The 18,945-nt window shown below is 48.3% G+C and overlaps 2 protein-coding genes and 1 long non-coding RNA gene across 4 annotated transcripts in view; 2 read left to right on the forward strand and 1 right to left on the reverse strand.

The window, feature by feature from the left end:
• The window catches only part of LOC124262297 (craniofacial development protein 1-like), a 35,887-nt gene extending 34,397 nt beyond the window's left edge, over window positions 1-1,490 (forward strand). For both annotated transcript variants that reach the window (XM_046696787.1, XM_046696800.1), the window contains one exon: window positions 520-1,490. In XM_046696787.1, the coding sequence (XP_046552743.1) occupies window positions 520-610 (91 nt within the window). In that variant the 3' untranslated portion in view covers window positions 611-1,490. The remainder of the gene's footprint in view (window positions 1-519) is intronic.
• Window positions 1,491-3,078: 1,588 nt separating this feature from the next.
• On the forward strand, window positions 3,079-3,909 carry LOC124263034. Its single transcript, XR_006894754.1, has 3 exons — window positions 3,079-3,471; window positions 3,531-3,589; window positions 3,858-3,909. It is a non-coding gene; the product is annotated as an uncharacterized LOC124263034 (long non-coding RNA).
• A 1,696-nt stretch (window positions 3,910-5,605) lies between these two features.
• On the reverse strand, window positions 5,606-18,935 carry LOC124261979. Its single transcript, XM_046696341.1, has 5 exons — window positions 17,768-18,935; window positions 17,181-17,340; window positions 16,817-16,958; window positions 16,427-16,641; window positions 5,606-5,678 (listed from the first exon to the last, which is right to left on the reverse strand). Exons 1-5 carry the CDS (start codon window positions 18,933-18,935, stop codon window positions 5,606-5,608), a joined length of 1,758 nt encoding a protein of 585 aa, XP_046552297.1.
• Between the last annotated feature and the right edge of the window lie 10 nt (window positions 18,936-18,945).

The raw sequence follows: 18,945 nt of genomic DNA on the forward strand, positions 1-18,945 counted from the left end.
CAAAAAGGGATTCAAGTGTTCCACTAGCATTCGGAAGGAAAGAGAGACAAGCAATAAGCATGAGTCAGGATAAGTGTAAAATATCAATTTTAGTCAGAAAATTACATATTGGACCTTTTAAGGGTCATACATGACCTCTCCTACTGGACAAATGCTTCTTTGTGATATTTTGTGTTGTTTTGTTGGATGTTTGAGCTCCCTCTACTCGCAAGTTGTATAATGCTTAGTTAGGATGAGCTTTTGTACCTTTTGCAGCAGATGGAAACTGCACTCTTGTGTTTATCTGTCAAAGCTGGTTATAAAGTAAAACATAGATTTTCTGCAAACTGAGGACCTCTCAAGTAACCAGGCAGATTTTGTTTCTGGATAGTTTAGCTGGTGACTGATCTGTTGTTGAACAATAAGTCATTGCCAGACCTAAGCCGTAACTGAGTTGTAAAGTATTAATAGATTCCTTCAGTGAAAGTGTGAAAGTACAGAGTTTTAGTGACATGGGATACTTCTTCATCATATTTACAGATACCTAGAAAGGATGGCCTTTCTCAACCGTGCCGATGTCCGTCAGTTTGAAATAGAGAAATCTCTTCGTCTGAGTAAGAGCAAAAGGTGATGGCAGAGCTGAATGTTTGTGGGTACTGACACAATGAAATGTGTGAAATGATGACTGCTCACTCCCAACTTGTCTGGACCAGAATCAGAACCTGCTGAAGAAAACTCTCTGGATGGGAAGGACAATCTGCAGAATACCGGTTCCATAATGAGATCATGTCTCCTACAAATACAAGGATGGAGGACAGACATTGAAACCAGGATTTAGCTACAGTATTGTTTGTAAGTCTTCCTGGTATTGTTTGGTTTTCACGTACAAGTGACCTTGCATGGTTCATGCTACTCTGTATGGAGCTCAACCATCAGTGTAAGGACTTCTGAAATGTTTCATATGATTGGTCTTTTAAGAAAATTATTGTACAACATTTCACTCCATGTGGTTACAAATGATCAATATTTACTGTTTCTTCAGTCTTTGTGGATGATTTCAGCAACAGGGTGCAGGTCTACATGCTGGAAAGTTTCATTGATATTCCTGATTTGATGTTGTATGTCTGCCATGAAACAAGTAATGGGTTAGTTTGGAGTGAATGAAATAAAGGATGAATTGAACTTGTAATGACTGCATCCTCAGTGTTTCTGTATGGTCTTTGAAATGTCATCTAAAATGAGATGCCATGACGTCTTAATCATGTGTTTGTGAATAACACTTGAATGTAAGGCCACAGTGTCGCCACACTAAACTATTTATTAGATTTTCATCCATATTTAAACATTATTCATGCATCTGTATTAGCTCACCATCAGTTGAGTGATTCACATATAACATGAATGCTGGCAGAAAGGGGATGAAAATCTGATAGTTAATTTGTTTTGGCTCTCATTTTGTTTTAAATCTGTCCCAGGTCTAATGTGTGGAATAAAATCCAAAGTATTCAAAACTGTCTCTATTTCTTTGTGCTATGTATATACACCCACAACCAAAGAAACGCAAGACATAAAAATATATAGAGAAGAAGAAACAATATACCATCATTACCAGGAAAGAGAAGCACTCTCTCCCTATAGACAATCCTGAAATATAGGTGAAGGGAAAGAAGATAAGGTACAACGAGAATGCGAAACTTCTCGGCCTTATCCTGGACCCAATGCTGAGCTCAAAAACCCATATTGACCTCCTTGTGGATGCCTGTCACAAAAGGATAAACCTGATAAAAGTTATCTCATCTCAAGATGAAAACTACATCAATAGAAGCTCTACAGATTGAAGCAGATATTCCACCTCTGGATCTCTATGTTAAAGAATGTGTTGTGAAGAGGGAATGTGTTGTGAACTTCCTGGCCATTATTTTGGAAGGTCGCAGGTGGGACTTGGTGCCCCTATTTAATACAACCCACAGCATGAGGGAAGATCCACCTCAGTGGTTATGTACTAACACACATGGAGCATTGCAGCACTCTTCTTGACTTGGATGGTATCCATACAGGCTTACATCTGAAAACAAAATGTTCCACATTTGTCTGTTCCAACTGTTACAATGAGCTGTTGCAATGTGTGTGAGACGGTGTTACAGTATTGAGAGAATTTCCTGTATAATAGCTGCATGTAATCACTGCTTCTGTTAATGAGAATCGTATTGTAATGATCCTGTGGGTATCCTGTCATTCAAAGGGAAAACAAACCTCCCACCCCCACCCCCAAATTCAGTCTAAGATGTTGTTTGAACGTGACGTTGAAAGTCAGTTGTCCATATTGATCTGCAATACATTGAAATGTCCACCCAGCCTCGATATTGTCAATATGTGTGTACCTGTTGTCAGAGCTCAAGAGGGGCATGGCAGTTAATGACACTGAATGTTTGCAGCAGAATTTTCCCACACTCAAGTATACTTCTGTAAGTGTTTTGCTCATGCTACATATTATTTAGTAAATAGTGCACAGAACAAAAGGTGCATCCATCTTGAGTCAGAGATTATTACATAACACGTACTATGTTCCCCTAAGTGTGTGTAGTTCTTCATATATACTGCCCATCAAAAGTTTAGACTCACTAGTGTAAATGTAGCCACTTACTTCAGTCAACTGATCTGACTTAGATTTTACAAAATATTCCATACTGTTTAAAGGTACTGTTTACACATGAACTGATGTATTGTAAATCAAATTCGTAACGTAGAAAAGATTATTGTCATGAGTTCAATAAAATGATGAAAATTGGTGAATTCTTAACAAAACTTTACACCAAAACGCAGCTGTTCACATGCACTATATGTGCACAAATTTCCTTATGATTTAATATTAAATCTCAAAATATCAAGTGAATACCCCATAATGTTTGGGGTTTTTTCTGTTTACATTTTAGTGCAACAGACCTCCATCTAAATGTCTGAAAACCCTGAGGTGAAATGCTGGTAGCATATGTTCAGGACAATGTCATATGGGAATGCTTCAGGTTCAGCACATCTCCAGTCAGCAAACACAACAAACACATTAAGTAAACAAACAATGTTTATTAGCAAAGTTCATAGTTCACAAAACATTGACCAGTACCCATGGATAACACTGTAACCAACTTCAAACTGACCTTCATTTAATCAGTAACCCCAATGTTTTGTCTCCTAGCAAAAAACCCCAAGAATATGACATTTTTCATGTTATGTCAACTATGGTATTAACAGCTTATTGTGAAGCGGTTGGCATGACACCTTGTGTGAAAAGTAAGTTTATCAAATTTGCACATACTCCTAGGATTCCGAGCTAAGTGACCAATCCCACAACTGTTCATGCGTAGTTCTCAATATGGTTCTTTTCTTAGACTAATCCCCTCATTTAGTAGCAGGCAGACCTGTCTATATAAAGAAAGATAAAAAATAGTTACCAACACTTGTACAGCTACTCCACACTAGCCATCACTTGTACAGGTCCTGCAGACTTAACAAACACTCATATAGGTCATGTAGATTAGCCATCACTCATACAGGTCCTGCAGACTTAACAAACACTCATATAGGTCATGTAGATTAGCCATCACTCGTACAGGTCCTGCAGTCTTAACAAACACTCATATAGGTCATGTCCATCTCTCTGCAGAGGTTAACAAACACTCATATAGGTCATGTAGATTAGCCATCACTCGTACAGGTCCTGAAGACTTAACAAACACTCATATAGGTCATGTAGATTAGCCATCACTGCAGTCTTAACAAACACTCATATAGGTCTGTAGATTAGCCATCACTCATTACAGGTCCTGCAGTCTTAACAAACACTCATATAGGTCATGTAGATTAGCCATCTCTCAGTACAGGTCCTGCAGACTTAACAAACACTCATATAGGTCATGTAGATTAGCCATCTCTGTACAGGTCCTGCAGACTTAACAAACACTCAGATTAGCCATCTCTCATACAGGTCCTGCAGACTAACAAACACTCATATAGGTCATGTAGATTAGCCATCTCTCTCATACAGGTCCTGCAGACTTAACAAACACTCATATAGGTCATGTAGATTAGCTTATCACTCTGTCATATACAGGTCCTGATTAGCCATCTCTGCACAGGTCCTGCAGACTTAACAAACACTCATATAGGTCATGTAGATTAGCCATCACTTTCGTACAGGTCCTGCAGACTTATAACAAACACTCATATAGGTCATGTAGATTAGCCATCTCGTACAGGTCCTGCAGACTTAACAAACACTCATATAGGTCATGTAGATTAGCCATCTCTCGTACAGGTCCTGCAGATTAGCCATCTCTCGTACAGGTCCTGCAGACTTAACAAACACTCATATAGGTCTTGTAGATTAGCCATCACTCGTACAGGTCCTGCAGACTTAACAAACACTCATATAAGTCATGTAGATTAGCCATCTCTCATTACGGAGTCCTGCAGTCTTAACAAAACACTCCTATATAGGTCTTGTAGATTAGCCATCTCTGCATGCACAGGTCCTGCAGTCTTAACAAACACTCATATAGGTCTTGTAGATTAGCCATCTCTCTCATAGGTACCAGGTCCTGCAGTCTTAACAAACACTCATATAGGTCGTGTAGATTGGCCATCACTCATTACGGGTCCTGCAGTCTTAACAAAACACTCATATAAGTCATGTAGATTAGCCATCTCTGCATTATAGGTCCTGCAGACTTAATGAAACACTCATACATAGGTCTTGTAGATTGCAGCCATCTCTCGCATTGCAGGTCCGCTGCAGTCTTAACAAACACTCATAGGTCATGTAGATTAGCCATCACTGCGTTGCAGGTCCTGCAGTCTTAACAGGTCATAGGTCATGTAGCTTAGCCATCTCTCGTACAGGTCCTGCAGACTTAACAAACACTCATATAGGTCATGTAGATTAGCCATCTCTCGTACAGGTCCTGCAGACTTAACAAACACTCATATAGGTCATGTAGATTAGCCATCACTCGTACAGGTCCTGCAGACTTAACAAACACTCATATAGGTCATGTAGATTAGCCATCACTCGTACAGGTCCTGCAGTCTTAACAAACACTCATATAGGTCATGTAGATTAGCCATCTCTCGTACAGGTCCTGCAGACTTAACAAACACTCATATAGGTCATGTAGATTAGCCATCACTCGTACAGGTGCTGCAGACTTAACAAACACTCATATAGGTCATGTAGATTAGCCATCTCTCGTACAGGTCCTGCAGTCTTAACAAACACTCATATAGGTCATGTAGATTAGCCATCACTTTCGTTACAGGTCCTGCAGACTTAACAAACACTCATATAGGTCATGTAGATTAGCCATCACTCATTTGCAGGTCCTGCAGTCTTAACAAACACTCATATAGGTCATGTAGATTAGCCATCTCGTATCGTACAGGTCCTGCAGACTTAGCATCACTCATACAGGTCCTGCAGACTAGCTAACACTCGTACAGGTCCTGCAGACTAGCCATCACTCGTACAGATGCTGCAGACAAGCTAACACTCATACAGGTCCTGCAGACTAGCCATCACTCGTACAGGTCCTGCAGACTAGCCATCACTCGTACAGGTCCTGCAGACTAGCCATCACTCGTTCAGGTCCTGCAGACTAGCCATCACTCGTACAGGTCCTGCAGACAAGCCATCACTCGTACAGGTCCTGCAGACAAGCTACAACTTTTCAGGTCCTACAGACTGTATTTGTATAGCTGCATATATGTTGGCTTCTTGCTGGGATACACAAAGATTCTAGAAGATGCTGAAGGGAATTCTGGTCAAGTCAGAGCATTCCATCTATTTACTTCATGTCACTCCAAGAAACAGCATTTCAAGTCATACTCGTTTGAAAGAAGACCATCTGGCACTAAAGTAAGACCAGGAGAGCACCCCCACTCACCATATGTCACACAGTTCCTCTGGTGTGGGATGAAGTTGGGCAGACACTCTCACCCCAACATACCTCCACTCACCATATGTCACACAGTTCCTCCAGGTGGGATGAAGTTGGACAGACACTCTCAACCTGACTCACCCTGACCTCCACTCACCATATGTCACACAGTTCCTCTGGTGGGTTGGAGTTGACCTCGACTCACCATATGTCACACAGTTCCTCTGGTGGGATGGAGTTGACCAGACACTCACCTGACCTCCACTCACCATATGTCACACAGTTCCTCTGGTGGGATGGAGTTGGACAGACACCCTCAACCTGACCTCCACTCACCATATGTCACACAGTTCCTCTGGTGGGATGGAGTTGGACAGACACTCTCAACCTGACCTCCACTCACCATATGTCACACAGTTCCTCTGGTGGGATGGAGTTGGACAGACACTCTCAACCTGACCTCCACTCACCATATGTCACACAGTTCCTCTGGTGGGATGGAGTTGGACAGACACTCTCAACCTGACCTCCACTCACCATATGTCACACAGTTCCTCTGGTGGGATGGAGTTGGACAGACACTCTCACCCTGACCTCCACTCACCATATGTCACACAGTTCCTCTGGTGGGATGGAGTTGGGCAGACACTCTCAACCTGACCTCCACTCACCATATGTCACACAGTTCCTCTGGTGGGATGGAGTTGGACAGACACCCCATCAACTTCCTCTGACCTCCACTCACCATATGTCACACAGTTCCTCTGGTGGGATGGAGTTGGGCAGACACTCTCACCCTGACCTCCACTCACCATATGTCACACAGTTCCTCTGGTGGGATGGAGTTGGACTCACAGACACTCTCACCCTGACCTCCACTCACCATATGTCACACAGTTCCTCTGGTGGGATGGAGTTGGGCAGACACTCTCAACCTGACTCACTCACCATATGACCTCCACTCACCATATGTCACACAGTTCCTCTGGTGGGATGGAGTTGGGCAGACACTCTCAACCTGACCTCCACTCACCATATGTCACACAGTTCCTCTGGTGGGATGGAGTTGGGCAGACACTCTCAACCTGACCTCCACTCACCATATGTCACACAGTTCCTCTGGTGGGATGGAGTTGGACAGACACCCTCAACCTGACCTCCTGGTGGGACTCACCATCACCATGTCACACAGTTCCTCTGGTGGGATGGAGTTGGGCAGACACTCTCAACCTGACCTCCACTCACCATATGTCACACAGTTCCTCTGGTGGGATGGAGTTGGACAGACACTCTCACAACTCTGACCTCCTGACCATCCACTCACCATATGTCACACAGTTCCTCTGGTGGGATGGAGTTGGGCAGACACTCTCACCTCCACCACACAGTTCCTCTGGTGGGATGGAGTTGGGCAGACACTCTCAACCCTCCACTCACCATATGTCACACAGTTCCTCTGGTGGGATGGAGTTGGACAGACACCCTCACCCCTGACCTCCACTCACCATATGTCACACAGTTCCTCTGGTGGGATGGAGTTGGGCAGACACCCTCACCCTGACCTCCACTCACCATATGTCACACAGTTCCTCTGGTGGGATGGAGTTGGGCAGACATTCTCAACCTGACCTCCACTCACCATATGTCACACAGTTCCTCTGGTGGGATGGAGTTGGACAGACACTCTCAACCTGACCTCCACTCACCATATGTCACACAGTTCCTCTGGTGGGATGGAGTTGGACAGACACTCTCAACCTGACCTCCACTCACCATATGTCACACAGTTCCTCTGGTGGGATGGAGTTGGGCAGACACTCTCAACCTGACCTCCACTCACCATATGTCACACAGTTCCTCTGGTGGGATGGAGTTGGACAGACACTCTCAACCTGACCTCCACTCACCATATGTCACACAGTTCCTCTGGTGGGATGGAGTTGGGCAGACACTCTCAACCTGACCTCCACTCACCATATGTCACACAGTTCCTCTGGTGGGATGGAGTTGGGCAGACACCCTCAACCTGACCTCCACTCACCATATGTCACACAGTTCCTCTGGTGGGATGGAGTTGGGCAGACACCCTCAACCTGACCTCCACTCACCATATGTCACACAGTTCCTCTGGTGGGATGGAGTTGGACAGACACCCTCAACCTGACCTCCACTCACCATATGTCACACAGTTCCTCTGGTGGGATGGAGTTGGGCAGACACTCTCAACCCTGACCTCCACTCACCATATGTCACACAGTTCCTCTGGTGGGATGGAGTTGGAGTTGGACAGACACTCTCAACCTGACCTCCACTCACCACCATATGTCACACAGTTCCTCTGGTGGGATGGAGTTGGGCAGACACTCTCAACCTGACCTCCACTCACCATATGTCACACAGTTCCTCTGGTGGGATGGAGTTGGACAGACACTCTCACCCTGACCTCCACTCACCATATGTCACACAGTTCCTCTGGTGGGATGGAGTTGGGCAGACACTCTCAACCCTGACCTCCACTCACCATATGTCACACAGTTCCTCTGGTGGGATGGAGTTGGACAGACACACTCCTCACCCCTGACCTCCACTCACCATATGTCACACAGTTCCTCTGGTGGGATGAAGTTGGACAGACACTCTCAACCCTGACCTCCACTCACCATATGTCACACAGTTCCTCTGGTGGGATGGAGTTGGGCAGACACTCTCAACCTGACCTCCACTCACCATATGTCACACAGTTCCTCTGGTGGGATGGAGTTGGGCAGACACTCTCAACCTGACCTCCACTCACCATATGTCACACAGTTCCTCTGGTGGGATGGAGTTGGGCAGACATTCTCAACCTGACCTCCACTCACCATATGTCACACAGTTCCTCTGGTGGGATGGAGTTGGACAGACACTCTCAACCTGACCTCCACTCACCATATGTCACACAGTTCCTCTGGTGGGATGGAGTTGGACAGACACTCTCACCCTGACCTCCACTCACCATATGTCACACAGTTCCTCTGGTGGGATGGAGTTGGACAGACACTCTCAACCTGACCTCCACTCACCATATGTCACACAGTTCCTCTGGTGGGATGGAGTTGGACAGACACTTCTCAACCTGACCTCCACTCACCATATGTCACACAGTTCCTCTGGTGGGATGGAGTTGGGCAGACACTCTCAACCTGACCTCCACTCACCATATGTCACACAGTTCTCTGGTGGGATGGAGTTGGACAGACACTCTCAACCTGACCTCCACTCACCATATGTCACACAGTTCCTCTGGTGGGATGGAGTTGGGCAGACACTTCTCAACCTGACCTCCACTCACCATATGTCACACAGTTCCTCTGGTGGGATGGAGTTGGGCAGACACTCTCAACCTGACCTCGACTCACCATATGTCACACAGTTCCTCTGGTGGGATGGAGTTGGGCAGACTCTCTCAACCTGACCTCCACTCACCATATGTCACACAGTTCCTCTGGTGGGATGGAGTTGGACAGACATTCTCAACCTGACCTCCACTCACCATATGTCACACAGTTCCTCTGGTGGGATGGAGTTGGGCAGACACTCTCAACCTGACCTCCACTCACCATATGTCACACAGTTCCTCTCTGGTGGGATGGAGTTGGACAGACACTCTCAACCTGGTGGGATGGAGTTGGGCAGACTCACCATATATGTCACACAGTTCCTCTGGTGGGATGGAGTTGGACAGACACTCTCAACCTGACCTCCACTCACCATATGTCACACAGTTCCTCTGGTGGGATGGAGTTGGGCAGACACTCTCAACCCTGACCTCCACTCACCATATGTCACACAGTTCCTCTGGTGGGATGGAGTTGGACAGACACTCTCACCCTGACCTCCACTCACCATATGTCACACAGTTCCTCTGGTGGGATGGAGTTGGACAGACACTCCCAATCCCCTGACCTCCACTCACCATATGTCACACAGTTCCTCTGGTGGGATGGAGTTGGGCAGACACTCTCACCCTGACCTCCACTCACCATATGTCACACAGTTCCTCTGGTGGGATGGAGTTGGGCAGACACTCTCAACCTGACCTCCACTCACCATATGTCACACAGTTCCTCTGGTGGGATGGAGTTGGACAGACACTCTCAACCTGACCTCCACTCACCATATGTCACACAGTTCCTCTGGTGGGATGGAGTTGGACAGACACTCTCAACCTGACCTCCACTCACCACACAGTTCCTCTATGTCACACAGTTCCTCTGGTGGGATGGTGGGAGTTGGACAGACACTCTCAACCTGACCTCCACTCACCATATGTCACACAGTTCCTCTGGTGGGATGGAGTTGGGCAGACACTCTCAACCTGACCTCCACTCACCATATGTCACACAGTTCCTCTGGTGGGATGGAGTTGGACAGACACTCTCACCCTGACCTCCACTCACCATATGTCACACAGTTCCTCTGGTGGGATGGAGTTGGACAGACACTCTCACCCTGACCTCCACTCACCATATGTCACACAGTTCCTCTGGTGGGATGGAGTTGGGCAGACACTCTCAACCTGACCTCCACTCACCATATGTCACACAGTTCCTCTGGTGGGATGGAGTTGGGCAGACACTCTCAACCTGACCTCCACTCACCATATGTCACACAGTTCCTCTGGTGGGATGGAGTTGGACAGACACTCTCACCCTGACCTCCACTCACCATATGTCACACAGTTCCTCTGGTGGGATGGAGTTGGGCAGACACTTCTCAACCTGACCTCCACTCACCATATGTCACACAGTTCCTCTGGTGGGATGGAGTTGGGCAGACACTCTCAACCTGACCTCCACTCACCATATGTCACACAGTTCCTCTGGTGGGATGGAGTTGGACAGACACTCTCACCCCTGACCTCCACTCACCATATGTCACACAGTTCCTCTGGTGGGATGGAGTTGGACAGACACTCTCACCCTGACCTCCACTCACCATATGTCACACAGTTCCTCTGGTGGGATGGAGTTGGACAGACACTCTCAACCTGACCTCCACTCACCATATGTCACACAGTTCCTCTGGTGGGACAAAGCTGGACAGACACTCTCAACCCTGACCTCCACTCACCATATGTCACACAGTTCCTCTGGTGGGATGGAGTTGGATGGACACTCTCAACCTGACCTCGACTCACCATATGTCACACACAGTTCCTCTGGTGGGATGGAGTTGGACAGACACTCTCAACCCTGACCTCCACTCACCATATGTCACACAGTTCCTCTGGTGGGATGGAGTTGGGCAGACACTCTCAACCTGACCTCCACTCACCATATGTCACACAGTTCCTCTGGTGGGATGGAGTTGGGCAGACACTCTCAACCTGACCTCCACTCACCATATGTCACACAGTTCCTCTGGTGGGATGGAGTTGGGCAGACACTCTCAACCTGACCTCCACTCACCATATGTCACACAGTTCCTCTGGTGGGATGGAGTTGGACAGACACCCTCAACCCTGACCTCCACTCACCATATGTCACACAGTTCCTCTGGTGGGATGAAGTTGGACAGACACTCTCACCCTGACCTCCACTCACCATATGTCACACAGTTCCTCTGGTGGGATGGAGTTGGACAGACACTCTCAACCTGACCTCCACTCACCATATGTCACACAGTTCCTCTGGTGGGATGGAGTTGGACAGACACTCTCAACCTGACCTCCACTCACCATATGTCACACAGTTCCTCTGGTGGGATGGAGTTGGACAGACACTCTCAACCTGACCTCCACTCACCATATGTCACACAGTTCCTCTGGTGGGATGGAGTTGGACAGACACCCTCACCCTGACCTCCACTCACCATATGTCACACAGTTCCTCTGGTGGGATGGAGTTGGGCAGACACTCTCACCCTGACCTCCACTCACCATATGTCACACAGTTCCTCTGGTGGGATGGAGTTGGACAGACACCCTCAACCCTGACCTCCACTCACCATATGTCACACAGTTCCTCTGGTGGGATGGAGTTGGACAGACACTCTCACCCTGACCTCCACTCACCATATGTCACACAGTTCCTCTGGTGGGATGGAGTTGGACAGACACTCTCAACCTGACCTCCACTCACCATATGTCACACAGTTCCTCTGGTGGGATGGAGTTGGACAGACACTCTCAACCCTGACCTCCACTCACCATATGTCACACAGTTCCTCTGGTGGGATGGAGTTGGACAGACACTCTCAACCTGACCTCCACTCACCATATGTCACACAGTTCCTCTGGTGGGATGGAGTTGGGCAGACACCCTCACCCTGACCTCCACTCACCATATGTCACACAGTTCCTCTGGTGGGATGGAGTTGGGCAGACACTCTCAACCTGACCTCCACTCACCATATGTCACACAGTTCCTCTGGTGGGATGGAGTTGGGCAGACACTCAACCCTGACCTCCACTCACCATATGTCACACAGTTCCTCTGGTGGGATGGAGTTGGACAGACACTCTCAACCTGACCTCCACTCACCATATGTCACACAGTTCCTCTGGTGGGATGGAGTTGGACAGACACTCTCACCCTGACCTCCACTCACCATATGTCACACAGTTCCTCTGGTGGGATGGAGTTGGACAGACACTCTCAACCTGACCTCCACTCACCATATGTCACACAGTTCCTCTGGTGGGATGGAGTTGGGCAGACACTCTCAACCTGACCTCCACTCACCATATGTCACACAGTTCCTCTGGTGGGATGGAGTTGGACAGACACTCTCAACCTGACCTCCACTCACCATATGTCACACAGTTCCTCTGGTGGGATGGAGTTGGACAGACACTCTCAACCTGACCTCCACTCACCATATGTCACACAGTTCCTCTGGTGGGATGGAGTTGGACAGACACTCTCAACCTGACCTCCACTCACCATATGTCACACAGTTCCTCTGGTGGGATGGAAGTTGGACAGACACTCTCAACCCTGACCTCCACTCACCATATGTCACACAGTTCCTCTGGTGGGATGGAGTTGGACAGACACTCTCAACCTGACCTCCACTCACCATATGTCACACAGTTCCTCTGGTGGGATGGAGTTGGACAGACACTCTCACCCTGACCTCCACTCACCATATGTCACACAGTTCCTCTGGTGGGATGGAGTTGGACAGACACTCTCACCCCTGACCTCCACTCACCATATGTCACACAGTTCCTCTGGTGGGATGGAGTTGGGCAGACACTCTCAACCTGACCTCCACTCACCATATGTCACACAGTTCCTCTGGTGGGATGGAGTTGGACAGACACTCTCACCCCTGACCTCCACTCACCATATGTCACACAGTTCCTCTGGTGGGATGGAGTTGGACAGACACTCCTCACCCTGACCTCCACTCACCATATGTCACACAGTTCCTCTGGTGGGATGGAGTTGGACAGACACTCTCAACCTGACCTCCACTCACCATATGTCACACAGTTCCTCTGGTGGGATGGAGTTGGACAGACACTCTCACCCTGACCTCCACTCACCATATGTCACACAGTTCCTCTGGTGGGATGGAGTTGGACCTGGGTTCCTCTGGTGGGATGGAGTTGGGCAGACACTCCAACCTGACCTCCTCACCATATGTCACACAGTTCCTCTGGTGGGATGGAGTTGGACAGACACTCTCAACCCTGACCTCCACTCACCATATGTCACACAGTTCCTCTGGTGGGATGGAGTTGGACAGACACCCCTCACCCTGACCTCCACTCACCATATGTCACACAGTTCCTCTGGTGGGATGGAGTTGGACAGACACTCTCACCCTGACCTCCACTCACCATATGTCACACAGTTCCTCTGGTGGGATGGAGTTGGACAGACACCCTCACCCTGACCTCCACTCACCATATGTCACACAGTTCCTCTGGTGGGATGGAGTTGGACAGACACTCTCAACCTGACCTCCACTCACCATATGTCACACAGTTCCTCTGGTGGGATGGAGTTGGGCAGACACTCTCAACCTGACCTCCACTCACCATATGTCACACAGTTCCTCTGGTGGGATGGAGTTGGACAGACACTCTCAACCTGACCTCCACTCACCATATGTCACACAGTTCCTCTGGTGGGATGGAGTTGGGCAGACACTCTCAACCTGACCTCCACTCACCATATGTCACACAGTTCCTCTGGTGGGATGGAGTTGGACAGACACTCTCAACCTGACCTCCACTCACCATATGTCACACAGTTCCTCTGGTGGGATGGAGTTGGACAGACACTCTCAACCTGACCTCCACTCACCATATGTCACACAGTTCCTCTGGTGGGATGGAGTTGGACAGACACTCTCACCCTGACCTCCACTCACCATATGTCACACAGTTCCTCTGGTGGGATGGAGTTGGGCAGACACTCTCAACCCTGACCTCCACTCACCATATGTCACACAGTTCCTCTGGTGGGATGGAGTTGGACAGACACTCTCACCCCTGACCTCCACTCACCATATGTCACACAGTTCCTCTGGTGGGATGGAGTTGGGCAGACACTCTCAACCTGACCTCCACTCACCATATGTCACACAGTTCCTCTGGTGGGATGGAGTTGGGCAGACACTCTCACCCTGACCTCCACTCACCATATGTCACACAGTTCCTCTGGTGGGATGGAGTTGGGCAGACACTCTCAACCTGACCTCCACTCACCATATGTCACACAGTTCCTCTGGTGGGATGGAGTTGGACAGACACTCTCAACCTGACCTCCACTCACCATATGTCACACAGTTCCTCTGGTGGGATGGAGTTGGACAGACACTCTCAACCTGACCTCCACTCACCATATGTCACACAGTTCCTCTGGTGGGATGAAGTTGGACAGACACTCTCACCCTGACCTCCACTCACCATATGTCACACAGTTCCTCTGGTGGGATGGAGTTGGGCAGACACTCTCACCCTGACCTCCACTCACCATATGTCACACAGTTCCTCTGGTGGGATGGAGTTGGGCAGACACTCTCAACCTGACCTCCACTCACCATATGTCACACAGTTCCTCTGGTGGGATGGAGTTGGACAGACACTCCCACCCTGACCTCCACTCACCATATGTCACACAGTTCCTCTGGTGGGATGGAGTTGGACAGACACTCTCAACCTGACCTCCACTCACCATATGTATGTCACACAGTTCCTCTGGTGGGATGGAGTTGGACAGACACCCTCAACCTGACCTCCACTCACCATATGTCACACAGTTCCTCTGGTGGGATGAAGTTGGACAGACACTCTCACCCCGACCTCCACTCACCATATGTCACACAGTTCCTCTGGTGGGATGGAGTTGGGCAGACACTCTCAACCTGACCTCCACTCACCATATGTCACACAGTTCCTCTGGTGGGATGGAGTTGGACAGACACCCTCACCCCGACCTCCACTCACCATATGTCACACAGTTCCTCTGGTGGGATGAAGTTGGACAGACACTCTCACCCTGACCTCCACTCACCATATGTCACACAGTTCCTCTGGTGGGATGGAGTTGGACAGACACCCACATCCTGACCTCCACTCACCATATGTCACACAGTTCCTCTGGTGGGATGAAGTTGGACAGACACTCTCAACCTGACCTCCACTCACCATATGTCACACAGTTCCTCTGGTGGGATGGAGTTGGACAGACACCCACATCCCGACCTCCACTCACCATATCTCACACAGTTCCTCTGGTGGGATGAAGTTGGACAGACACTCTCACCCCGACCTCCACTCACCATATGTCACACAGTTCCTCTGGTGGGATGAAGTTGGACAGACACTCTCAACCTGACCTCCACTCACCATATGTCACACAGTTCCTCTGGTGGGATGGAGTTGGGCAGACACTCTCAACCTGACCTCCACTCACCATATGTCACACAGTTCCTCTGGTGGGATGGAGTTGGGCAGACACTCTCACCCTGACCTCCACTCACCATATGTCACACGGTTCCTCTGGTGGGATGGAGTTGGGCAGACACTCTCAACCTGACCTCCACTCACCATATGTCACACAGTTCCTCTGGTGGGATAAAGTTGGACAGACACTCTCAACCTGACCTCGACTCACTGTATGTCACACAGTTCCTCTGGTGTGATGGAGTTGGGCAGACACTCTCAACCTGACCTCGACTCACCATATGTCACACAGTTCTTCTGGTGTGATAAAGTTGGGCACACACTCTCAACCTGACCTCCACTCACCATATGTCACAGAGTTCCTCTGGTGGGATAAAGTTGGACAGACACTCTCAACCTGACCTCGACTCACTGTATGTCACACAGTTCCTCTGGTGTGATGGAGTTGGGCAGACACTCTCAACCTGACCTCGACTCACCATATGTCACACAGTTCTTCTGGTGTGATAAAGTTGGGCACACATTCTCAACCTGACCTCCACTCATCATATGTCACACAGTTCCTCTGGTGGGATGGAGTTGGACAGACACCCTCACCCTGACCTCCACTCACCATATGTCACATAATTTCTCCGATGGGATGAAGCTGGGCAGACATCGCCACTTTCCACACAGATCACACTGTACCCAAGTGGTGGATGTGTCCTCCTGTCTTGAGGGTGTGGCAGGTGGATCAAGCATCTCTGTGTGGACAGCAGGGCTTGGTTTCTTGCTGTTTTTAGATGACTTGTTCTGGCGGCGACTGTATGTTCTCACCAGGCTGGGGAGCTGTAGGGAATAGTCTCAAGTATCACAATTGTAATAGCTGCAGATGTAAATTCATTTCCACAGATGATTTTTAAATGTAGCATCTGACACTACCAAGCAACTACCACTACCACCTATCAACTCCCTGGACTCGTTAGGAGGCCCCAGCAAACAACCCAGTAAATAGCACTTGTACCTTCTTCCGCTTGAGGCTGTTCCTGGGTCGGAGGCGACTGGGCATGGGTTCTATGAGCTCCTCAACCAGCTGTCTGGCCGGGGCGTAGCGCCACTCTGGGTTCACCTCGCGGATGGCCTGAATGTCTTTCTCAAACTCCTCCCTGAAGTGAACAGTTGACACCACTGCTAGCAAACTGTTGAAAAGACGTACACAGAAAGATCATGCTTTACCGACTTAACTGATTTGTCAATAGTCTGACATCACGTCTCTCAACATGAAAGTGAAATCAACTGCCCTGTATGTGTCACACAAACTCCCAGAAATTCTTAGACATGTTTACACGTGGTTTTCTGACGATAATTCGTGAACATGGGAATCTTACTCATAGGGCTTCTTTTCCTCATTGCTCAGCTTCCTCCACTTGCAACCCAACATGCGTGAGATCTCGCGGTTGTCCAGTCTCGGGTGCTTTACTGCAATCTGCTGTCGGTGCTCAATGGAAAACCGGATGAAACCATTCTTAGGTCGCCGCGGCTCATCAACTGCAGTTTGAGACAAAGTATATTTTAGGTTTAGGTCTGGTTTATCAAAAAATAGGGGTAGGTGGTTCATGTTGATATATCACAATGGTTTTGCACACCACATAATTTGGTCACTGAAAATTACTTCAATTTTGTGTATGTTTGGTTCATTTTATGATAAATTTGGCATGAAGTATTACGTTACAAACAGTTAAATATCAACAAATGTCAACCTATTTTGTCTATAACAACAGCCACATGAATACAAATTTAGATGCCAATTTGTCTACATCCAGCACGTTTCTGTAAACATCTGGGGCATACTTAAGAATAACTAGAAGGCTTGGTGTACATGATGATCCTGACCACAATGTGGATGCCGTGTTGTATGTGTATACACTGTGTAGACCAGTGACCTTCAAACTAACTAAAATTCTAGGTCACCCACCTGCCCTCCGAACTTCCCTGACCCTCACATGTTTGCTGCTGTCTTTGGAATCGGAAGATGAGGAGACATGGTTGCTGCTGGTGGGACCCAGTGTTGGCAAGGACTTGACAGAACTGAGGGATCCATATGTTGATGCAGTTGTCTGCAACCTGTCCTCTGATGACGTCACGTGTCCCACAGACCCATCACTCTCTGCTGAATGAAGCTGGCGTGCTTCTGTTGACTCTTCCATCTCGTCGATATTATTGAAGATAATTGATATTGAAGGCAGAGTTAGACTTACATCTGGGTTACCTGAACATGCCTTTGTTGAACCGCAATTCAAACTGGTTGAAAGACTCTTTGGTAGAAATGTGCGATCTTCCTTTTGAAGATTCTGAGTGCCTAGGTTCCTTTTCCGAACACGAGTGAAGACACAATCCTCTTCTACAGACTGTTGAGGTGCCCCAACCAGTAGCTGCTGCGCTGTTTGTAAATGTACCTGAGAGTGTTCCCCATCAAGTGGCTGTATATGACCCTGTTGATGTTCCCTGCCAGTTGCCTGAAGATATTCATGTGGATGTTCCCCGCCAAATAAGTGCATCTGTTGTGGGTTATCCCTGCCAGCTGACTGCAGAGGTCCCTGCTGATATTGTTGTGGATGTTCCCCACCGGTTGTCTGTAGATATCCTTGTGGATGTTCCCCACCGGTTGTCTGTAGATATTCTTGTGGATGTTCCCCACCGGTTGTCTGTAGATATCCTTGTGGATGTTCCCCACCGGTTGTCTGTAGATATCCTTGTGGATGTTCCTCACTGGTTGTCTGTAGATATCCTTGTGGGTGTTCCCTGCCGACTGATTGCATATCTCCCCGTTCATGTTCCCCACCGGTTGTCTGTAGATATTCTTGTGGATGTTCCCCACCAGTTGTCTGTAGATATCCTTGTGGGTGTGCCCTGCTGACTGATTGCATATTTCCCCGTTCATGTTCCCCGGCAGTTGTCTGTAGATGTCCTTGTGGGTGTTCCCAGCTGACTGATTGCATATCTCCCCGTTCATGTTCCCCGGTAGTTGTCTGTAGATATCCTTGTGGGTGTTCCCTGCTGACTGATTGCATATCTCCCCGTTCATGTTCCCGGGTAGTTGTCTGTAGATATCCTTGTGGGTGTTCCCTGCTGACTGATTGCATATCTCCTCGT

Source organism: Haliotis rubra, unplaced genomic scaffold (assembly GCF_003918875.1).
Source record: "Haliotis rubra isolate DU_JTF1 unplaced genomic scaffold, ASM391887v1 Scf12, whole genome shotgun sequence".
In the NCBI taxonomy this organism is placed as follows: domain Eukaryota; kingdom Metazoa; phylum Mollusca; class Gastropoda; order Lepetellida; family Haliotidae; genus Haliotis; species Haliotis rubra.

Bases quoted from the DNA above. Each gene is read 5' to 3' on its own strand.
- LOC124261979 (XM_046696341.1), bottom strand. From the start codon at position 18,935: ATGCAATCAGTCAGCAGGGAACACCCACAAGGATATCTACAGACAACT. The intron at 17,341-17,767 runs GTGGGTGACCTA...CTCAAACTGCAG, and splicing joins CAGGGAAGTTCGGAGGGCAG to TTGATGAGCCGCGGCGACCT. The intron at 5,679-16,426 runs GTGAGTGGAGGT...GCTTGTCTGCAG, and splicing joins GAGAAATTATGTGACATATG to GACCTGTACGAGTGATGGCT.